Source organism: Solanum stenotomum, chromosome 6 (genome assembly GCF_019186545.1).
Source record: "Solanum stenotomum isolate F172 chromosome 6, ASM1918654v1, whole genome shotgun sequence".
NCBI lineage: Eukaryota > Viridiplantae > Streptophyta > Magnoliopsida > Solanales > Solanaceae > Solanum > Solanum stenotomum.
In genome coordinates this window covers 53,793,676-53,817,917 of record NC_064287.1, presented here as the reverse complement: position 1 = coordinate 53,817,917, position 24,242 = coordinate 53,793,676, and the positions used below count along the sequence as shown (strand labels likewise).

Here is a 24,242-nt window from a genome sequence, read left to right as displayed (position 1 = left end):
TTACATGACAACTCCATAGAAATTGAAGTCCAATTGAAAAGTTCTTCTTCTCTTCTACATTTCTTTTCTTGATTTCACCCCTTTTTGGACTATACAAATTGTTTTTTTTAAAAAAAAAACAAATTGATGATCCTACTTGCTCAAATACTAAAGTCAAATATCTAAGTAAAATAAATAAAACAAAAGAAATATTTACTAAACATCTTGTCTTAGTACATCTGACTGAGTCTTAAATTGACTATTAATTGTTTCTTTCAAACTACCTACCTAAGCAAAAAAATAAATAAATCAAATTGACATAAGAAATTTTAGTAGATAATAGTTGTTAACATGAAAAAGAAATTTTATTTTTTGTGTAGAAATGACTGATTCAGATCATCCCTTAAAATGTCTTTCTTCAAGATTTTGGAGAACTACCATATGATATAACACTTCCCTACCGATGTATTTTTACATCCCACAACTTCGACAGATTGCTTAGCCCAACGTTCAATCAGTGAACTATTACGCACTCTTTCATTATAGTTTAGCCACTGTGGATATGGACATGTCTGGCAGTATAGATTCTGATATCATACTGGTAAGTAATTAGTTCTCTTCTTTTATTGCTAATTTCCCACATCCAAACAAGCCCTTTTAGAGTTTTAGTTGTTTTTGCTTATATTTGATTGATTACATAGTACTAAGAGGTTCTAAATAAGTACATGATAATAGTTGAATCCATTATACTAATAACAACTTATTTGTTCTTGCGTTCTATATTGCTCGGAGTCTCAAAAAATACACTACTTTTGGAGAATCTGATATGCACTAAACGGGGTGTGATTAGACTCTTTTAGGTCAGATTTTAGCTTAATGATAGCTGAAACAATGCCACATTTTTTTCGTTGTCAGGTCTAGCGGATTGTCAGTTGAACATCCTTCGTTGGAAAAGTATAATGTATATATATAGAAAATGATATTGCGTATGTAGGTTAAAAAGTACTTTTGAACATTCTTAGTGAAATTACTGACTTCGTCACTGCACAGGTTAATGGAGAAAGGGACAGAGTTAGCATACTTGCTGAATCATTGCTGGCAAATATTTCAGAGTTCATAAAATTATTAGTTTCAATAGATGTTGATAAAGAGAATTTTATTGAGATTGGAAGCTACTTATACCGCGTTTCTGCAGTAATAATGGAGTTGCAAATAGGAAAAAATGCAACATCAAATGTCATAGAGAAATTACAGTCTATGTTTGAAAATGTGCATCTAGCTAATGAGATGATCAAGAAATGCCAAAAGTATAGGCAGAAAAATCAGTTGATTGAACAAAGTATTGTCATAGAACAACTTCAAGTTGTGAACAGACATATCGCGGAAGGATTGAGTCTCATACCATCTTGTTTTTATGGGGAACAAGAATGTGCAGAAACCGCGGTTAAGTCTCTCTTGAAAGATATGAAAGGTGCAGCTGCATTTGTAGCAAGAAAGAATCTGATTTCGGAGCAGACAGAGTTAGAAGTTAACATGTTGCATTCAAGGGAATTAATGACTAATGAAACAGCAGAAACAGAAACAGAAACAGATCTTTACTCCATTGATATTGAAGTTTCGATGGAGAATCTTCGATTAGCTGATTCAACAAATCTATATATAAGTGATAATTTGAGAAGCAGTATCAGCGGAGGCTTTCATTTACAGAATCATGGGAACCGGAGTCCTGGTTCTTTAACAAATTTGCCACGGATGTCTGAGTCTGAATACATGGAACCTCTATACGAAACATTCTTTTGTCCTTTAACAAAGAAGATTATGGAGGATCCTGTCACAATAGAAAGTGGAGTAACATATGAGAGGGACGCGATATCAGAATGGATTAACAAGTCTGATAATAACCGCGAAGAAATATTTTGTCCAAAGTCAGGCCAGAAGCTAAAGAGTAGAAGTCTGAGCACTAATGTGGCATTGAAAGCAACGATAGATGAATGGAAAGAAAGAAATGAAACAGCAAGGATCAAGGCTGCAAGAGCAGCATTGTCTTCAGCTACTACACAAGATATAATACTCAAAGCAATCGAAGATTTGCACAGCGTTTGCCTCAGAAAACCGTACAATAAGGTACAAGTTCGCAGCATTGGTGTAATACCACTGCTTGGAAATTTACTGGATAACAGAAACAGAACTATAAGATGTGCAACGTTGGAATTATTGCGATATTTGGCTGAAGATGATGATGAGGTAATAGTCTTTTTCTTCTATCCTTGAAATGTTTTAAGTTCAAAAAAGCATACAGCTACTACTCCCTCCGTTTCAATTTGTTTCTCTGGTTTTGACTTGGCACAGAGTTTAAGAAAGTAAAGAAAACTTCAGAATTTTGTGGTCTTAAACTCAAAATATACAGACTAAAAAGAAAAGAACGACAAACAAATTGACACGGAAGGAGTATAACATTTCAGATTTTATCTGTCTCCACTCTACATTGAACATAATTAGAGTATCCTCTAGACATGTTACTGAGTTGAGCTGTGGCACAAATGCAGGAAGTAATTGTTCAAACTATCGATATTGCTACAGTCACAAGGATGCTGTCAAGTAATCACGGACCTATTAGGCATGCATCACTACGTCTTCTGCTTGAGCTATCGAAATCCCAGTTTCTGTGTTATAATATTGGGGCAGTTCCTGGAGCCATCCTCTTGCTGATTACAGCCAAATACAGACATACCGATGATGCATTCATTGCAGATAAAGCTGATGAAGTCTTGAAAAGTTTGGAGAAATATCCTAGCAACATCAAACACATGGCTGAAAATGGATATCTGGAGCCACTTTTAAATAATCTTCTCGAAGGTAATCATGTACTCCCTCCTTTCAATTTGTTTGTCTTACTTTTCTTTTTTGTCCGTTTCAAAAAAAAAGTCTCTTTCCTTCATTGGAAACTATTTATTTTCAACTTTCTACGTGGCATGGACATAGGATTAAAGGACATTTTGGTAATTGTTAGTGAAAAACTTACAAGATAACAAAAATACAAAATTATAATTGAAAATAAAAATGAAGGAATAAATCTCTTCAGGCTGAGGCGCGGATATCTCGCTCTCTTTAAGGAGATTCAAGCCCACTGCAGTAAATGTTTTCACCGGTCCAGCAGTAGTCCTTCTTGACTTGTCCCCTCCAGGATACAACAGCCTATTCACAATATATAACTCAACAACCCTGGACAAGAGTTGAGTTCAAAGCTCCACAAAAAGAACACCTTCCTTCAACTAATAAGAACTCTCTTTTTTGACTAACTCTTTTACTCTATATTTTTCTTGTGTGTAGTATATACAACAACAAACAACAACATACCCAGTGAAATCCCACTAGGTGGGGTCTGGGGAGGGTAGAGTGTACGCAGACCTTACCACTACCTTGTGTGTAGTATATACCAAACCAAATGAAGACCACCACTATTTATACTAGAAGAAGTCTTCCTAGCCATGAATAGGAAGATAATGGTGTAGTAAATAGTGAATATAATGGTCTTAGGAGTTACATATGTTACAAAGAATAATGGGGAATAAAGAGTGAAGTAAAGTGGGCAACTAAAGGCCACCAATGTGCAAAGACTCAACGGACAAAAGGAAGATGCTACACAAAGACCATAACTTCCCAACGTTCTCTACAACATTAATCACTAATGAAGAATGGCAATAAAGCCTAACTGACAGTAGATGAAATGTCACATTAGGAGCGAGGATTGTAACTCCTAAAATGCATGCTACATGCTCACCTCACATATTAAGTATAGATTCTGCCAAACGGACAGAGGTGCAAATTAATATAATAAAATATTAATATTAAAATGCTAACAAACCAACAATCCCCCACTCATTTTAATATTATATTAGAGAGTCTATCAGCTGAAGGAAGACTACTATGCATAATGAAGGTGTGCTCTGCATTGAACCCCCACTTAGTGAAACAATAACTTTTACTCCAGAGTCGTAGTGGTCTCAGACTTGAATTATGACTGCTTAAGGGAAATAAAATATCACTGCTCACACATAATAATCAAGGTGTTGACATGAGCTTTAAAGCCAGCAAGTTATGGCCATGTGCTATCCCGGTTTCATTAGTGCTTTTGAAATAAGCCCAATTCTCATAGGAAGCGACCTACTTCCACACATCACATAGGTGAAATCTGTCGAAAGTGCTCCTGTAAGCTTAACACTCCACCCATACGGGCTACAAATATTTATTAAGAGTTTTGTCAACTCAACCTTCACAAATCACTACAGGAAACAATGCACTCACATCATAGGGAGGGAATAAAAAGATAGTGCATTTTTCACAACAAGTCATCATATGATTAGTTTTTCCCTTTGAACCTGGTTATAGGATCTCTAGTCCCCAGGTTGGGTTTCCTCATATATGACTCAATGCTTTATAGGCTTCAATCCCATCCCCCTCGATGTGCTCCAGACCTTTTCTCTTGTTAAGGCCTTAGTAAGAGGATCTGCAAGATTATCACAAGACTTGACATAATCAACATTAATGGTACCATTTGTCAAATATGATCTTACATTACTGTGTTTCCTCCTTATAGGTCTGGATTTACCGTTATAGTAACGGTTTTGAACTCTACCAATCGCAGCGGTGCTATCACAATGAATTAAAATAGGAGGAATTGGTTTTTCAAAATAAGGTATTTGAAATAACAAATCTCTTAACCAATTCGCTTCCTCACTAGCTGAAGCTAAAGCAATTAGTTCAGCCTCCATGGTAGAGTTAGCAATAATAGTTTGCTTTTTTGATCTCCAACAAACAGCACCACCACCTAAAGTAAAGACATAACCAGTGGTAGAACAGGAATCACCTGATAAAGTGTTCCAATCTGCATCACAAAAGCCTTCAAGTACAGCAGGATATTTTTTATAGAACAAACCACAATTTTTCGTTCCAATTAAATATCTCATAACTCTTGTTACAGCATGCCAATGTTCATTACCTGGCTTGCTTGTAAACCTGCCAAGTACTCCTACTGCATATGCAATATCAGGCCTAGTGCAATCAGTCACATACCTCAAACTTCCGATTATGCTAGCATATTCCTTTTGATTTATTACATCATTTTCACTTTCAACAGGAAATAAGTGAACATTTGAATCAAAAGGAGTTGCAACATGCTTGCAATCAAGAAAGTTATATTTTTTCAATATTTTCTCAACATAATGTGACTGGTCAAGGAAAATTCCATCACATGTTCTTGTTATTTTTATTCCAAGAATAAAATTTGCCTCACCAAGATCTTTCATATCAAAATGGCTTCTAAGAATATTCTTAGCTTCATCAATAACATTCATGTTAGAGCCAAAGATCAATAAATCATCAACATATAGGCAAATAATCACATGTGAATTATTCCAAGACTTATGATATATGCACTTATCACACTCATTTGTTTGTCTTACTTTCCTTTTTTGTCCGTTTAAAAAAAAAGTCTTTTTCCTTCATTGGAAACTATTTATTTTCAACTTTCTACGTGGCATGGACATAGGATTAAAGGAGATTTTGGTACAATCTACACATCTTTAGTTTAAGACCACAAGATTCTAAAGTCTTTGTTCTACTTTCTTAAACTTCCATTTCAAGTCAAAACCAGACAGACAAACTGAAACGTAAACTATAGACAAGTATCAAAGAGGTTGATTCCAAATTGAGTCTTTTTTGGTGTCGATTTTAAATTCAAGTAACTGACTGTTACTACTACCAAAAAAACTTGAGTAGGCAGTGAAGAGATGAAAATGGAGATGGCACGATACCTCGGGGAAATCGTTATTGGACCTGACAACATAATCTATGTTGCTGAACAAGCTTCTCCGACTTTGATCAAAATGGTAGAGAGTGGAAATACTTTGAGCAGAAATGCAGCCTTTGTAGCTCTACAACAAATTTCTTCTCACCATCCAAATGCTAACACACTTGTGCAAGCTGGCCTCGTCCAAATCATGATTGATGAGATTATCTCTCGAACAATGATTCACGATGAGCCAATGAACTCGAAGAAAGAAGCAGCTGGTATACTTGCAAATGTGCTCGAGTCTGGATTAGATCTAGAGAATCTTCAAGTTAACGAGCGCGGCCACACATTGGCTTCTGATTACATGATATTCAACTTCATCCAGAGGATCAAGAATTCAACCCCTGAAGAAATGAACTTTCACCTTGTTAGAATCTTGATATGCCTGATGAAGTACCCCAAAGCATCGTCTACCGTTACCTCTGTGATCAAAGAAACAGATGCTAGCTACAATCTGATCGAACTCATCAATAACCCTGACGAAGAACTCAGCATTGCAGCACTTAAGCTTCTTATCACTCTCTCTCCTTTCATGGGACACACAATTTCAGACAGATTATGCAAAACCAAAGGACAACCCGAGAGCCTAATTCACAATCCATCTGAAAGTCCTCGAATCACAGAAAAGCAAGCAGTCTCCGCGACTCTTCTTGCAAAGCTTCCCCACCAAAACATGACACTCAACCTAGCATTGGTCAATAAGAACACAATCCCTACAATCATAGAACAAATCAACAAAATCCATGTCAGTGGGACAAGAACAAGCAGGTATTGTTAGTTTTTTAAAAGATTGTGAAAATATTGGTTGAAAAATATCTCTTAATATTCTTATTAATCGTATAGAAGGTCTTTAAACTTAATACACAAAATTTTCAACAGGTACACAAGTGCATATTTTGATGGTCTAGTAGGAGCTCTTGTCAGATTGACAACAACACTCTACGATCATCAAATCCTTCACGAAGTAAGAACGTTCAACTTCACGTACATATTCACAGAGTTACTCGTGAAAACATCAAGCGATGAAGTCCAAAAGTTATCCGCGATTGGTCTAGGTAACTTATCAAATCAATCAATCAACTTATCAAAACCACCACCAATCAAGAGCAACAAGTACATTAAATCTCTTCTACTAAGAAGATGTATGTCTCTCCATTCAAAGTCCGAAAAAGTACCATTATGCTCAGTCCACCGAGGCGTTTGTTCTGCTAAAGACAGCTTCTGCTTAATCGACGCTAAGGCAGTTGAAAGGCTACTGTCCTGTTTGCACCATGACAATGTCGAGGTAGTTGAAGCAGCATTATCAGCTATATCTACTTTACTAGACGATAAAGTCGATATAGACAGGAGTGTTAAGTTACTGATTGAGATGCAAACCATTCAACATGTACTGAATGTGGTGAAGGAACACAGAGGAAATGTCTTGTGGCACAAATCATTTTGGCTAATTGAGAAGTTTCTATCAAAAGGTGGGGACAAATCTGTTTCTGATATATCACATGACAGGTTGTTTCCTGCTACTGTAGTCAGTGCATTTCAACATGGTGATGTTTGCACAAGGGAAATGGCTGAAAAAATCTTGATGCATTTGAACAAAATGCCACATTTTGCAAACACAGCTAGTTTCACCTTGTAATAATGTACAGAGGTCTTGAATTAAACAGACACAACGAACATTGCTCGTGAAGGAGCATGACTATTCTGAATAGTCACGATCTCTTAAGTTTCTATAAATATAAGGACGATCTCCTGAAGTAACGTAAGAAAAATCTGTAGGTATAAACACGTGCTTTGTTGTATCCCGAAGGGAATTACTTTTATTTCCCCTACTCATAGCCATTTCTTCTTCGATTATCTTTTCCTATTTTGCTAACAAAAAATCAAGTTGATTTCTCAGATTATCACTCAACTTATAATCTCATAAAATCACTTTGCTTGTTGAAAAAATTGAAAACAAGAAAATATAAAATCTGATATGATAACTATTAGTTGAATCACCATCTAAGAATCAGCGCATAAAATTCTTTTAGTGACATTTAATAAAAATATTGTTAATATTTTTGTTTTGTTCATTTTTGGTTGAGAATTTGCTACTGATATTAATATGAAAAAGATGAACTGTCATTTCATGTTTATATAATTGCATCTAGTGGGGTTTTCTTTTATGAAGCCCATTACATTACCACAAAATTATATTATATGATATATATACGTACCAAAAATTAGGCAAAAATGTCACTTCATATATAGTTACGAAAAAATATTTACAAAATACTGCACCGGGGTACGTATGTTGTACATCTTTTTTAAGGGGTGAATTTTATAAATGGGTATAGACGGATAAATATTTTATTTCGATAGGTAATCATGAAAATACCCTTAAAATATTAATAAATTGGTAATGAAAATATTGAATCTTGATTATTATGAAAAGATATAATTGGTAATTTGGTATAAAAGAAATTAGCATACACTGTTATTTGACAGAGAACCATATTGATCATATGGTATGCTTTAGTTCAACATTGAATAATACAAATATATATTTTAATTTTTTTCAAAAAATAATAATTATATGCTTTAGTTCTCTTTAAATACCAATCAAACCAAATATTATCAACAACAACATACTCAGGAATCAGAATAATCCCACAAGTTGTATTGCATAGACAAACCGCAGATCCTACTTCGAAGGTCCCTTGGCTCAAGTAAAACTTATCAAAGCAGATTTAAAAAGGAAATACAATAATGAAAAACCATGTTGAAAACACTAGCAACAATATAATATAGTAATCGAAGTTAAAGAAAATAACAGATAATAATAAAATCAAAAGAACAAGATATAATAGGAGAATATAATAATAATAATAATAATATTGATAAGGAAAATGGAAGTATACCACTCGATTACCTACTAACGTTCCACCATTATCTTGATCGTCATGTCCTCGATAAGTTTAAAATGTGTCATATCTTATCTAATCACCTTTCTCCGGACCAAATATTATCAGTTTCAATAAATCAAATCAAAGGTACACCTGTTGCATCTTTGGCAAAAATGTTTGGCCGGCTGTTATGAGACAATCGCCCACAAAGCTTTAAATATCTAATTAGGCCCCTCTCTAATTAATCTAATAAAAAGAGATTTCAAGAACATTCAACATATATTCAGTTTAAGACCACAAAATTCAAAAATCTTCTTTTACTTGCATCACATCAAAACTTGACAATCAAATTGAAACGGAGGGAGTATATCTTTGCTGAATCCTTTGAACAAAAAGAAAAACTTATCATAGAAATGAGAAGAACTTATGAGTGAAGTAGTTCATCAATCACTATTAAGACTGTACGTTACATTTGTACAGGAGTTAACTAGAACCATAGACACTGTCAAAGTGAATGTGTTTCAAATTTGTGTGGATCTATGCACAACGTGCATACCCAGAGACTAGTATAAGTTAAAAGTGTCCATACATTGATTGCATCACAGGATTTTTTTTTCTCTAGTTTTTTCTCTGTTTGAGAAGAAGAAGATGGCTTCTTTCGTGATCGAGGACTTTGTTGGAAATGGATGTCTGCAGGGACTTGTTTCAATGCTGCTTGAGGAAGGATGGGATGATGTACCAACATTGAAGATTATGAATGTAGATGATATGAACGAGTTGAACATGACTCAACGGCAAAAGGTTCTTTTTACTGATAAATTCAGTCTATATATATCCAGAAAATCATGTGTGGTTCATCTTCATGTTCTTCTGCAAATCTGTGTCGACAACTGAGTACTTCTTGTGTTTTCCTAGAAAAAAACCATTTCTAAGAACAAAATCATAAGAATTAAGTAGCAACAAAAGAAACAAGTGTTATGCAAAAGTAGTAAATGCCGAGTTGATTTCTGGGATGGTCACTCAACTAATAGTTATTATCTCAGAAAGTCACCCTTCTTCTTTAGAAATGGTTGCCTCTAAAGAAAGTGACTTTCCGAGATAATAACTATTAGTTGAGTGATCATCTGAGAAATCAACCAAGTAAATGCATGTATTCCCATTTGAATGATTATTGCCAAAACAAACTGACTAGGAACTTGTTAAGCTTGTTTATTGCACATCTGAAAAGTTATGGAAACAAAATAGGCTATTCTTCTGATGATTGTATCTTTCCTACTCAAGGATGCACTGGAAATCAGGTCATACCTGCATGATCGAGCTCTGATGCAATATGCGGATAAGTTTGAGGAGTCTGGGAATTCCCTTACTAAGCTTCTTAACCTGAGTACGGTAGATCTTACATCAAAGTTTGGAATGAAAAGGGGCCATGTTGCCCGTTTTACAGACAGAACTGCAGTTTCTGGGGGAGATTCTTTGTCAGAAACCTATAACCTCCACATGAGGAGAAGAACCACCTCGAGAAATGAGAGTCTTTACAGGAAGGATATTTCTCCCGTCACCTCCAGGCAGCAAAGTATGACAAGATCCCTTAGAAGAACCAAGACAGATATATCCCTTGAACAATCAATGGCTGAATTGGAAATTAAAGGTGGACATGTTTTTAAGGGAATTGTAGCTTCAATGCCTGACGAGCCTAGAGCATGTGGCTGTGTGCAGCCCACCCCAGTAGTTGAGACTGTTGCTCCTTATTCTTCCATAGAGAATATTTCAGTTCAGAAACTAACACCAGAGTACAAGATTGGAATGGAGCGTCTGGTGAAAACAAAGACTGCTACGATGAAGGCTTCAAAGCTCTGGCGTGATAAACCAGCAGTGTTTGTATGCATTCGTCGCCCTGGGTAAAGCATCAAATCATTTCTCCAATTCAAACATATAAGTTATTAAATGTAGCTCAGTTGTTGTCCTATGTCTCGAATATAGGATATTATACATACTATGATAAACAGGAAAAAAGACACCACTTGCAAGAATTTTACGGGATTAAGGAAACTCTAAGAGAATTTCTGCACAAAACTTCAAACATAGTAGAAAATCCAATAATCTTTGTTATCCCACTAAATTATGATGCATTGATGAAGCATGTAACCTAGGAATGGTTTTTCCTTTAAAGAACAAGTATTTATGGCCTGGACACCATGGTTATTCAAAAAAGAAGAAGGGGGTATTTATATTTTATAAGAAAGAATATGAAATTAATTTTTTATCTATGAGCATGATTTACTCAATCTCATACCAAAAAGACTATGGAAACAGGTGCATCATGTGTAGAGCTGAAGCCCACCAACTCTATGCAAGGAAACCAATATTTGATGCTTTGGGGGTTCAGTTATTTGCTGTTCTTCATGAGCAAATAGAATCAGAGGTAACTTTTTTCCACCTTTTTTTGTTGACATTTCTATGGAAGGACCTGGTATATTATGCTGGGTTTTGTTATCCAGGTAACGGATTTCTGGCCTCGATACTGGGGTGGTGTAGTCCTCTTTGACAGAAACATGGGATTTTATAAAGCTCTGGGAGGTGGGAATCTGCTAAAAGACAAGTTCATATCAGGTTTTCTATTAAATCCTCGAGCTATTTCAAATTATAGGCGAGCAAAAGCTATGGGGGTGGATCAAAACTTCAGGGGTGAAGGTGAGACAAAAGGAGGACTCTTCATTGTTGGCAAAGGAAAGAGTGGAATTGCTTATCAATTTATTGAAAGGAACTTTGGAGACTGGGCACCCCTTGCTGAAGTTATTGAAATCTGTCGCCGCTTACAGGTAATGTTTTCTGGCTTCTCTCGTAAGCTCATTGTAGTATTCAGCTGTACACCTATGTTTTAGTCTAATGAGTTTTTTTGCATATATTCTAGAATCCACAGGAAAGTCAGTTAGAGTCTATCACATCTATACAACAAGAGGATTAGCTATGGTCGTTGCTTCTATCGATCGAAGCCCTCCTATTGAACAGCTAAACAGAAGCTATGTCTCTTCTAATCTTCAAGTTTTATGTTTCATTACCACAGTCCACAGTTGCTTCATTGTAGGAATAATTTCCTTGACATTACTGGAATGTATTTGTGTCGAGTCTATTGAGACAGGTTATGTATCTGTGTCCGTTCAATCACATAATGCAGAAAGTGTCAATCTGTAGATTGTACTTAGCTAGCTAGTACACCAGATATTCATTGGTAACTTACGAACACATTGGGCAATGTTTATAACTTCATCTCATAAAGTATATACAAAATGCAAAAGGAAGAAAAATCTCAAAATTCGGTAGCTTTCCTAACAGCAGAAAACTGGCTTCCTTGTATGAGATACAAAAAAATCATTTGCCACTCCGATCCAAAAAAATATTTATAGAAAGAAGGAAAATATGTCATCCCCGTCCTCTTTTTCCATTGCACCATTTAAGCAAGAATTAAATTAGTTCTATGCTAGAAAGTTACTTACCAAAAGAAACAAATGTCAAAGATTTATTCTATGTATTTAGGTTAATACTATAGAATATTTTCCTTCGTTCTGTCGAAGTTATAAATCTAGGTATTTAGAGAATTTATTTATTGAAGACCCTTTCTTTTATTTTCTTTAGTCTAGACGTACCTTATTTCTGATAGTCTAAACTCCTAAGGAACCCTCTTGTATATTGTCCACAAACAATTAAGACAAATTTCTTTTTTATTCTTTTTCTACATTTCACATGGTTTCTGAACTTCTACCATCTTGGTAGACCTAAGAAGTTTCTGTCTACTGACCAGGATTCTTATACCACCTGCCCTGCGGGAAGTTTCTTATTTTCATAAGCTCAGTATTCTTGTTTCTTTTTGGTGACAATCCTAAAGGAAAACATTCTCCATAACTTTTTCTCATCTTTTATTCATGGTATTGGAGGTAGTATTGAGTCTCTCCTGCAAACATTAGATTTCTTGTTGCTATACCCCGCAAAAGTCTGCTGTTCTTCCTTTTCTTTATATTATCAGAGTTTGAGTACTTAATCTATCCTTTGAACATTAAAATCTGATAAATGTCTTGGGGAAATCTACTTCTCATTGTTTTTATTCATAATATCAGAGTTTCAGTAATGTTCTGGAAGAATCTTCACTTCTTTTACTTCGTGGAGTTAAGAGTTTGGGTAACAATTCCCTCATCTAAACCTTGAAATTCCGCTCATTGTTCCAACAAAGTTTTTAGTTATTCTGTAACCACTAATTTAAGCTATTCTAATGATGTCCTTGAGATTTGCAACACCATACCTTCCTTTGTGTGGTGCAAGATGCACCTTGCTAAGCTGTTGTATTTAATCACCGCTAATTTCTATTTTGGTGATTGTGAACTATTCCCAATACACTATTTAGATGATATCTGCAGAAGACCTTCACAATAACTTTTTTCTGGCATACTCGACTTCAGTTTCCTGTTTTGATGTGCAAACTCAAGTTAATTGATCATCTTGAGAGTTGAGCTTGAAAAGGCACGTTCGAAGTCAAAAGGGTTAAAACAGTCATGTGTTAGAATGCTCTAGATTCGTTCAATGTTTAGGTTAAACGTATATAATATTCTTCATAATTAAGAATCATAGTACTTACTGAGGCAATATTCCTTATTTTATAGCTAACCTTTTCTCATGTAGTCTAGACTAACGTTGCTTTTAGTAGCTTAAACTTACAAGGAACATCTTATATATACAGTCTACAAGCAAATTCGAGACTACTTTTCTTTTTGTCTATATTTCCACCCATATACAACAAAGTTTAACATGCAATTTGAAACTTTTGAATACTGTTGTGTTTATGAATTGAAAGCTACAATAGAATATTGAAAACATACAAGGAGCTGTATTTCTTCAGTATAATCAGCTATTTTAAGTTTAACTTACATTGTTAAGAGGATCAGTAGCCTCCTAAATCAGATACTCCTCGTTTTAGGCTTGCATGCTACTTATGGAAATTGATGAGCTCCGAAGTGAAGTGCTTATGAGAATGGCTCCCCAGCCTTCTAAGTTGAACCATTAGATATACCACGAACATACATAGACAAGACTCTCATGGGAGGCAAATGTATCCTTTCAAGAGAACCAGCGTGATTATTCCTTCCTCATATGATACATGTAACAGTCCTCTTAACTGATTCGAAATTGTGGGAAAACTATCACCAGAAATCTCCACAAGAACATTTTCCATCCTTAAATAAATGAAATCTAACCGCATCTCTTACAAGAATTTCTCTTTGGGTGATCTTAGAAATGATTTTAGTTGCACTATGGCAGTCACCACATACCCTTAGGTTTTTTACCACTCTTATGGGGAGCCCAGGTGGGATAAAGATCAAGCCAAATGCAATAGCAAGCCTCTCGCTGTGGTGGTTAAGCAATTTTATTTTATAAGACTCTTCAACTCTATGCATGACATGAGTTACGTCTGGTACATAACCCTCGTCTATCATTTTAGCATTCAATTTCTCCAGTTCTGCATATATTTGATCTGAAAATGGACTTGACTTGTCATCAGCAGAGAAAATGTGCACTCTGTTTTTATATTTGATCCAACTACATCCTGGCTCCTTCCTCACACCTCTATCTCTCATGGCCCTTCTTAATTGAGCCACTTCAGCCCAATTTTCTTTCGCAGCATACATGCTTGTGAGCAAGACATAGCTGGCAGGATTTTCTGGATCAAGTTCCAAAAGGGACTCTGCTGCCCATTTGCCAATTTCCATGTTACAACGGGTTCTACATGAGCTCAACAGTGTAGCCCAACCAATTGCATCTGGGGTGCAAGGCATTTTCTGTATAAAATCTTTGGCTTCTACTAAACGTCCAGATCGACTAAATAGATCAATCATGCAAGTATAATGATCAAGAATAGGTGTAATTCTGTGTTCTTTCACCATTGATTCAAAATAAACTTTGCCTTTGTCCACAAGTCCGGCCCTACTGCAAGCTGAAAGAACCCCGACAAAAGTTACTCCATCTGGTTGAAGACCATGTTCCATCATTTTCTCAAATAAATGAATTGTTTCAGGTGCTTTTCCAAACTGAGCATATCCCGACACTAACGCCGTCCAAGAGACCTCGTCCTTAACAGACATCTCATCGAAAAGCTTGTGAGATTCTTCTATGCTGCCACACTTACCATATAGGGTTACAAGTGCATTAGAAACAGTAATGAAAGATATCAAGCCTGACACTAATGCTCGACCATGAAACTGGGCTCCTTCTTCCAAGCTCGCCAGATTTGCACATGAGCTTATCACACTTCCTAAAGTAAAATCGTCTGGCTGAACTCCATTCTTTTGCATGTCGCAGAAAGCCTTAACAGCTTCTTCGCTAAAGCCATTCTGTCCATATCCAACGACCATTGCAGTCCAAGAGACAATATTTTTGTTTGGCATTCTACTAAAAGTGCTCTCGGCATACTTGATGTTTCTACACTTTGAATACATATCAACAAGGGCACTACCTACAAACACGTTCTCGCTGTGATAGGTTCTGACTATATAACCATGAAGCTGTTTGCCTTCTTCGATAGCCTGGAGGCCTCCACAAGCAGTCAAAATGCTCCCAAATGTGAACTGGTCAATAGGCACTCCCTCTAACCTCATTCTCCTAAACAAGACAAGTGCTTCCCTGTCAAGACCATTTTGTGTTAACCCCGTTATCATCGTTGTCCAAGAAATGGAATCCCTCTCAGGCATATCTTGAAACAAAATCTTCGACTCTCTAACCATCCCAGACCTCAAAAACCCCATAATCATTGTATTATACATCACCACATTCCTTTCTGGCAACTCATTGAAAACTTTTTCAGCCTCATAAATAAACCCTGCTTTTGCATACATATCAACCAACGGACTACCCACGAAAACATACGACTCAAATCCCCATTTCACTATCTGCCCATGAATTTGCCTACTCATTCGAATCCAACCATTATCCGAAGACAATATAAGCATCGTCGAAAACGTTATCCTATTCAAACTCATTCCCCCATCTTCTAACATCAACTTATACGCCTCTAAAGCATCAATAGCTAAACCTCGAGATGCATACCCCGAAATAATCAAATTCCAAGACACCCCATCTCGCTTTGGCATTCGATTGAACACGTCTAGCATTCTCGAGAGGTTTCCAGACTTCGAATAAACAGAAAGAATGGTGTTCCATGAAAACTGGTTTAGTTGAGGTATTTCTTCAAACACTTGGCGTGCATACCCAGTGTTATTGAGTTTACTGTAAGCATATATGAGATTGTTAAGCAAAAATGTTTCTGGGTTTGCTATGGTTTTGAGAATGAAGCAATGAAGCTTCTTGATTTGGTTCTGGTTTTGGGATTCACACCAAAGTTTGAGCAGAGAAGAGTAATGATTGGAAATTTGAGACATAATGTTCATAAGAGGGGAATTGGCGGGTAGTTCGGTTTCATTTATAGTACTCCCTCGTCACACAATTTATGTGACGTTGTTTGACTATTCACCGAGTTTAATAAATATTAAAAAATCTTGTAATGTTTCAATATTATTGTTTAAGTAAATAAAGAGAGAATGTATTGAAAATACTCCAAACTTAACATGAATTATTAGTTTCGTTTCCGAACAATTGACAGTTCGTCCAGTCAACTCGTAGATTGACAAATTTCTGTATTAGTTATAATTTAACTTTAAAATGTTCATTTTACCTTTATGGAATAATTTATTGCCACACAAATATTTATGATTTATTTTAAATTATAAATTTTGAAAATCTATCTTGACCTAAGTGAATTGTTTTCGATTCCAAGTTGATTTTTTGATAATTGTGATGTTCAAGCCCGTTAACAGACGCATTGCTATCCTTAATAAGTGGAGTTTGGAGAGGGCAATGTATACGCATATGCAAACAGGCCTAAGTGAACCGTTTTTGATAGACCCTCAGTTGAGCTCACACCGACCCGCAGTTGAGCTCATATGTGTGATATGATAAGGCAAAAGATTCCTCATTTATTTATTTTTAATAATTATGATGTTCAGATCAATTCACACATATCTAGACCAATCCGGGGGCCTGCTAACTCCACCAGCACAAGTCTTAATGGAAAAAATGATCTCGAAAAGAAGAATCACTCACTAACTTAAATAATATTAGAAGCAATCATTAATGCTTGCATTAGAATAGTACGATAGGTTGTTTACATCACCCCCTTGAAGTGCAGCTCTTCCCCGGACTATGTGTGCACGCGGAATGTTTTGTGTACCGAGCTATCCATTTTAAAGTTTCAGAAATATCATACATGACAAGTTTTCTGAGAATCAACCTTACAGTCAACAACACCATCAGATTCTGTGTATTATTTTGCAGTAACTGAACAAAGTTTTTATGTAAATAATGCTTTGGAAGAAAAGAAGCATGAACATCATTTACTTTTCCCAGGCCATACAATTTGCAAGTTCTTCAACATGGAATGAACATGAAGAATATAAACATCTCCGCAACGAAAGATTCAAGAAAGCAATCAACAAAACATTAGTTCTTGAACCTTCATTTGCTGTTGTTGATCTGAAGAACATCAATCTCGTGGAATGAATTTTCACTCTCGTGCTACTAGCCGACTGTGTCACTTATGAAAAGGAGATGAATGCACTGTGTTAACAAATACGCATTATGGACTTGCTGTACAGACTCACTGGGAACTCCGCATGGGGGGTCTCGTGCAAATGTGAAATAGGAAGAACTCTCGGTGCAACGCACTTCCCAGATAACATAATCAGTGCACCTAATTATCCCAATAACAGGTAAAGTTAAGCATATTTGGTATCTACGATGAGTCATGGTTCTGCTTTCATTTGTCCTGCTGGTAGAGAACCTACAAACAGAGAATTTTCAGGATTACTAGAGACGATGATGCTAATTTATTGTAGAAACATCACCTAGGGGCATCAAATACCACTTAAATCTTGACTAGATGAGGGTACACTTGAATTTAACCCCATTTGGACAACATTATGTAGTTCATTATCCCATTCATTCAGTGCCTGGAGATCATGCAAATTAGCTCAAATGATTAGTAGACCAATGACTAAGATTTGCTTATGCTACAATAGTTCAAGAACCACAAATGTTACCTGAGATGACGGATCCTTGTAGTCGCCAGGCCCACAACTAGTAGTGGCTAAATGAGGATTGATGGCTCTACGAAATGCTTCACTAGGAAATCCATAACCAGGAAGACCAGATTGAAGCATTCCAGCTTGCGGTGGATGTAAGGGAGGATATGCCATGGTCATATCAGGTGGAAACGCAAGCGAGGATGAAGGACCTGCTCGAGACTGGAGGATCTGTGACAAAGGGAATATTTTTATTCAAGCATTAGGTGGAATTCCAACAATGCTCGGCTACACGTCATACTCAGAAAAGAGAACTACTTACATTTTTTGCCAGGAGACTATCAATATCAAAATCCAGCCGCGGGTTTACTGTTGCAAGCTTCATTGAGAGGAACTGGAACAAAAAGGAGTCTAGTCATCCTTAAGACACTAGAATGCTTAACACAAAATTAGCAAAAACACCTTAAAATCAATCAAGAGCTAGAGTTCACATATTTGTAACGTGAATGCATGTACTAAGAATTCCTCAAGACCACATTAACCAGCCCCAGGACAATCAAGCCAGCAATATGTGAAGCAATCAAATCATCACTAAATATTTTGACAACTGAGCATTCCAAAGGAAAGAAGGCACCATTATTAATGTGAAGAGTACGATCGATGAAAACATGAGAAAGAAAATAAGTTATTAATTCCATACCTCAACCTGCCTTTGCAAAGACTGTACATAGTTAATGATTTCATCCAGCATCACAGCTTTGCCGGTGACCTGCAATCATCACCTCTTTCTCAAGTAACTAAAAACAGAAAAGTGCCAACTAAAATTTCTAATATATGCTATATAGCATATGCCTACTGAAATCACTAATATAGGCTGAGTAGGTTGCTCGGACTCTCCAAAAATGTTGCCGCATCCATGTCGGATCCTCCAAAAAATGCACTACTTCCGGAGGATTCGACACACACCCATCAGCATTTTATGAAGAGTCCGAGCAACATAGCGCCTGCTACACCATACTAGTTGATTCCAATAATACCAACCTTGTTACAACCAGGCACAAGATCCTGAAGATACTTCATCCGTTCACTGATTTTCTCCCTCCTTATCTGTAATCAAAACCATTCAAATTAGTACCAAAACAAATAAAATATGAGATTTAATAACTTGGAAGCTTCTAATAGAAGTCTTACTCTTTCTGCAAGACTATGGCTATTTGTTGCCTGGCCTCTTCGAGCACGAACATGTATATATTCTTCTTTGGTTGGATCTGAAAATTGAGACCCCTGTTTACCATTCTTTCCACCAGGCTTGCTGGCAATCGAATTCAAGTTTTGTTCCCCTTTCTGAATTTCGGGTGGTGGCTGCTGTGCTCCCTTCATTTGATCAGGTTCAGTATCCTGCTAAATTACAAGAACATTCAACAAGGAACTATCTTGTGAACGAACAATAACAACAGTATCATAGCCAGTGGAGTCTAGGGAGGTTAAAGTGTACGCAGATCTTACCCCTACCTCAGAGGTAGAGAGGTTGTTTCCCGATAGATGCTCGACTCAAGAAAAACAATCCAAAGCAATTCAGAAAAAGATATAACGGAAGTACAAGAAACAACAGATAGTAACAAAAAGAACAGATAGTTATCTGTGTGAACGATCAAACGAAATATACTAATGATGGCCTACCTGACCACCTCTTTTCCTTTTCTTTGAGCCAATATTCTTTCCACAAGACTCCTCACAGGCACCCTCCATTTCTTCTTGGCGGCCGCTACATCCTGCTTCATCAGACTCACTACCAGAGACTCCAGCAACTTCTTTTGCTTCATCCTGGGACTTAGCAAAATTTTCACTCTTTTTCTCATTCTTGAGGGGACTTCTCTCTGTGTCCCTACGAGCAACGGTTAAAGAAACATCCTTAGAACTTTCAGCCACATTACTCAAATGCTGCAGCTTCTGAGGTGATTTCAACCCATTACTTGCCAAAACCTCTTGAGGACCCTGCATTGGTGTCAATCCCCTATAATAAGGATTCATCGACGACTCGGGGATGCTAAAAGGGTTCATCATATCACCAAAGTTCCCTCCACTAAAGCAAGAAAACCTTGCAGCTCTTTCAATAAACCCTGAATCAGCCGGAAACTGAGCTAAGCTCTGCGGAAGCATCATCGGAACAGGAGGTAGAAACATACCCCCTTTCAACATAGTATTTGATGGAGTCCAATTAGGACCAAGTGTTCTATCAACACCAGCTCTAAAAGGTCCTAAATCCATTTGAACACTAGCATCACAAAAGCCTAAATTTGATGAATTGGTGGTAGGCTGATCCCAAGTAGTAGGACAAAATGAATCCACCATTCCCATAGATGAATTAGTCAAATTACTCCCATTTAATTGCCATTCTGAAGAAATATTTGGTGACTGATAGTTCATTGACACTTCTTGATCATTCCCCTTTTCTGGTTCACTGTCATTCTTGATTTCTATATCCATATTTTTCTAAGTACAGAAAAACTTAACCAAACTTCTCTTTTACCACTTGAGTATCAAGCAAACAACCTAAAACATTGAAATTCAACATACTGGGAACTTAAAGTTTTCATCTTTATGCATTTAACTATCCTCAACAATGATCATACAACCAAATATGTGAACAAATTATCCAACAAAACAAGATTTTTCAGGTGAACAAAGTATGTCTACCAGAAGATTCACTCAGAACTAGAAAAGCCCCAAATACAAAAAGTCCATACAGAACAAGAAACAGCAAGCACTGCTTTCAAATTCACAAAAAAAGTCCCCACCCCACCCCCTTAATGTCCAAGAAAACACAACCCCATTTCAACAAAGAGCTCAAAAAAGCAGTAAATTGAACAAGTCATTAACTTGCAGCAACCATAAATAGCTCATTTAAAGTAAAAACCCTAAGTCACAGTAAAGAACAGACCACCCCTCAAAATTTCTCAAACTGCTCAGACAGCTCTGAAATAGAGAAAAAAAAGAACAGACTAAAAGTGGGGTGAGGAGGAAAAAGATACCTTATTTCAGATTGTGTACTTCTACTTTTGGTAATCTATTACACCATTCTTGAACAGATTTTCTTTTCTTTTTTTACTGAAGAGAAGGGATAAAAATCATTTCTTTAACTTTTTGGCTACTGCTTTTCTTTTCTTTACTTTTTCTGAAAGAGTTACCGTGACAACTTTAACGTAACTGATAAAGTTATTATTCTGTCAAGCTGTTTTTTGCAAAAACATAAAAATGTAGCCAATAATAAACTCTTGTGATCTAATTTTTCCACGAGTCTAGCTTACATAGAGAGTTTAGTGCATCAGATCACTGAAGTTTTTATATTGGCATAATGCATATACATGTCATTTAACTTGGTTTTTAATTTTAAACATGCACAAGTATTAAGTACATAATTAAACTTGTATAAAGTCATACGTGTTCTACGTGGCATAATACATGCAAGACACTATGTAGAATGCATGTATTTATTTGTTTAACTTTAAACAAATTTAAGTATATTTTTGTGCACGTTCAAAGCTAAAAGATATAATACGAGTGGAATGATCTGAGAAGCCCTTGAATTTCGCTTTGTTCATCAATTGAACCCTTATACTCACGACACTATTAACTAAATCCTTAAACTCATAACACAATATTTTAACCCATACATTTATAGCCACACTTATAACTAAGTACAAAATTATTTTGGATCCAACTGATAAACGTAGTTGAAGTAAATTGTAAAAGTAGAGTCAAAAGGGTCGAAAAAGAAGTTGAGGAAGAAATTAGTTAATTTGAGGGAATCAAGAAGAAAGCTTAGTAACAAAAGGCCCCTGCATTTATAGTCACGCTTGTATTATTAAAAAATAAATTTAAAAAAAGCTGTTAAATTATCTTAATTTTTATGTATTCGAAGAAACATATTTTATGGAGTAAAAGATGGAGAAATAATAATGAAAATAAAATATTATTGAAGTTTTAGAGGGTGGTAAATGTTTTTTACTTAGCTTTTATTTGATCATAGATTTCGAATCAAAAATTAAAACCTTAAAAATCTAAGTGGTTGAAGTTTGTTATTTTTAAAATTTATAAAATATGTTTAAACATGCATTTTATTTAAAAAATAATTAAAATTTTATAGCTGAAAGTGAAATTTCTCCAAAAATATAAAGAGAATAATGAAGAAAAAAGTGGAACTTTTCCTTTTGTTTGTTTTTTTCTTCTTTTTTGTAGTAGTACTTGTTTATTTTGTTTGTTTGTTTTAGCTATCTTGTGTACTTTATAGACTACCCTAGCATTATTTATTTGCCTTGTGATGTGTACCTTACTTTATGTCTATGATATTACTAGTACATTATTTTATTATTTAATTTATAGGATAGTTAATACCTTTAATGTAATTTATAAATATTATATACTCCCTCCGTTTCACAAAGAATGACCTGGTTTGACTTGGCACGGAGTTTAAGTAAATAAAGAAGACTTTTGAATCTTGTGGTCCTAAATTAAAGTTATGTCAAATGTACAAAATTGCCCTTAATCTTGTGGTCTTAAACATGCCACGTGAAAAGCAAAAAGTAAAATGTTACCAAAAAAGGAAAGAGGTCATTCTTTTTTAAACTGACTAAAAAGGAAAGAAGGTTATTCTTTGTGAAACGGAGGGAGTATATATTTTTAAAAGTAACATCAAAATTATTGTTTTGGCAATAGTAATATTTATGGTGATGATCTTTTCTAAGAATTGTTTTTTTATATGTGGGATCATAGATTTGAAGCTGATTTATAAAAAGTAACATGTCAAATGTTTGGATTATAAGTTATCATTCAAGAAGAACATGAAAAAGAATATTCATTGTACTTTTTAGAATCATAAATTATTTTTAAAAAAAATGAGCAAATTGAAGTGTGATTTAGCATAGAGAATGATGAGTTCATACAATAGGAAAAAAAAGATACATGTTACATGTTACCTACATATAACTGTTAAATATTATATGTAGCTGTTTTAGAAAAATAATTGTGGTGATCTTGAATCTTTAAACATCGAGTATGACTAAATATAGTTAAAATATATTCAGTTTTATTGCGAGATAACTAAATGAATAATTAAAAATTTTGAGTTAGAGCTTTAAAAGGTTATCAAGGATAAGTTAATGATCGAAGGTTGTGAAGAACACAAATTATGATAAAAGGTTAGTAGGTCGATAACAAAGTTTTGTCTTGCTTTTTATATTAGCAGTTGTTTACTTTTATAGCGTTTTGTCCTTCAATTTTTGTTACTATTCATCATCTCATGTACTTCAATTATCATATACTTGTAATTACTATTCGAAATGATTTGTCATGTTTTTCATAGTAAAATATAATAGTCTCTTCGATCATTTATGTTATTTCTTTTTTCATAGTGCTTTGAACTATTTTTTCTAAAGTCAAAAATCTATTAGAAACACATCCTCTACTTTCGAAGTAGGAATAAGATTTAGAAAACTTGCTCGGCTCAAATTTGAATTAGTCAAGATAATAAATTTAAAATAGATAATTTATAAAAGAATTTTAATTGGGACTTAATAAACCAGCAACTGACATTGCCAACTCTTGACAGTAATTAATTACTTATATGATAAAATTGTCCTCCCCTTTTCTATACCTAGGAGGAAGAGCTTATAATATAATATTACTTGATTAATTTTGTTTAATTTGGTCAAAACACCTATGTTTATACTAGCTTGTTTTCACACACTTTTATGGCCACTTGAATTATTTCTAGAGTTGTACCTACACTAGGTATTTCATCTTTTTAATTTTGATAATTTCCCTACCTTATCAATGCTTCAAGCTAACGTAAATGTAAATTGCAACAAAATAATTAGGAGTGCTTCCTCTCTTTAAGTGACTTAATTAGCCATGCATATCTGAATTAATCGAAATCACAATTTAATGATCAATTATAAGATAAAAAATCCAAGAAGAAAAAACCCTTCTTTGTAAGTACACTATCAAAATGTATATAATTAATTATAATTTAGCAATAAGGGTGTAGGTCAAGACATGTTATTTGCAACAAATTTTAAATATATGAAAAATAAATTAATCATAAATAAAATCTAAAGAAACAAGAATATTATATTAATATAACTAGGGTGGAACAATTTTTTTCCTCTCTTAATTCTTCTCTATGATGGAATTTTCGAGATACCTTTTCAAAAAAATATAATATTATTTATATATGCATGAACTAGAGTTTAGGGTTGAATAACATTTATAAACCCTAATTGGATCTGAAAACGTCTTGTAGAGTCTCCATTGTAATTGAACACGTCTCGTAGACTCTTATAAAATTTCAATGTCTACACATACTTCATATCAAAATGATATAAATATTGAGTACGAATAAATTTTTTG

General features: G+C 35.1%; 4 protein-coding genes across 8 annotated transcripts; 2 read left to right on the top strand and 2 right to left on the bottom strand.

Annotated features, from left to right (window-relative positions):
- The first annotated feature begins 485 nt into the window (after positions 1-485).
- Positions 486-7,611, top strand: LOC125869209 (putative U-box domain-containing protein 42). The gene is made up of 5 exons (XM_049549772.1): positions 486-580; positions 1,030-2,223; positions 2,526-2,835; positions 5,758-6,598; positions 6,710-7,611. The coding sequence occupies exons 1-5, from the start codon at positions 542-544 to the stop codon at positions 7,464-7,466; spliced, it is 3,141 nt and encodes a 1,046-aa protein (XP_049405729.1). The 5' UTR covers positions 486-541; the 3' UTR covers positions 7,467-7,611.
- Positions 7,612-9,061: 1,450 nt separating this feature from the next.
- On the top strand, positions 9,062-11,937 carry LOC125868306 (uncharacterized). 2 transcript variants are annotated; one of them, XM_049548953.1, is made up of 5 exons: positions 9,062-9,516; positions 9,997-10,613; positions 11,029-11,137; positions 11,214-11,534; positions 11,636-11,937. In XM_049548953.1, exons 1-5 carry the CDS (start codon positions 9,364-9,366, stop codon positions 11,678-11,680), a joined length of 1,245 nt encoding a protein of 414 aa, XP_049404910.1. In that variant the 5' UTR covers positions 9,062-9,363; the 3' UTR covers positions 11,681-11,937. The 2 variants fall into 2 exon arrangements, with proteins under 2 accessions (XP_049404910.1, XP_049404909.1); XM_049548952.1 differs by having other exon boundaries at positions 9,063-9,516; positions 11,627-11,935.
- On the bottom strand, positions 10,364-16,155 carry LOC125868305 (putative pentatricopeptide repeat-containing protein At1g68930). Of its 3 annotated transcripts, none has more exons than XM_049548949.1 (2): positions 13,633-16,155; positions 10,364-10,609 (listed from the first exon to the last, which is right to left on the bottom strand). In XM_049548949.1, the coding sequence occupies exon 1, from the start codon at positions 16,143-16,145 to the stop codon at positions 13,905-13,907; it is 2,241 nt and encodes a 746-aa protein (XP_049404906.1). In that variant the 5' UTR covers positions 16,146-16,155; the 3' UTR covers positions 10,364-10,609; positions 13,633-13,904. The 3 variants fall into 3 exon arrangements, with proteins under 3 accessions (XP_049404906.1, XP_049404907.1, XP_049404908.1); XM_049548950.1 differs by having other exon boundaries at positions 10,501-10,632; XM_049548951.1 differs by lacking the exon at positions 10,364-10,609 and adding an exon at positions 13,018-13,170.
- Positions 16,156-17,044: 889 nt separating this feature from the next.
- Positions 17,045-20,921, bottom strand: LOC125868309 (transcription factor bHLH49-like). 2 transcript variants are annotated; one of them, XM_049548954.1, is made up of 8 exons: positions 19,515-20,856; positions 19,026-19,235; positions 18,876-18,941; positions 18,535-18,603; positions 18,157-18,228; positions 17,853-18,065; positions 17,675-17,762; positions 17,045-17,593 (listed from the first exon to the last, which is right to left on the bottom strand). In XM_049548954.1, the coding sequence occupies exons 1-8, from the start codon at positions 20,319-20,321 to the stop codon at positions 17,556-17,558; spliced, it is 1,563 nt and encodes a 520-aa protein (XP_049404911.1). In that variant the 5' UTR covers positions 20,322-20,856; the 3' UTR covers positions 17,045-17,555. The 2 variants fall into 2 exon arrangements, with proteins under 2 accessions (XP_049404911.1, XP_049404912.1); XM_049548955.1 differs by having other exon boundaries at positions 17,051-17,593; positions 19,026-19,232; positions 19,515-20,921.
- Between the last annotated feature and the right edge of the window lie 3,321 nt (positions 20,922-24,242).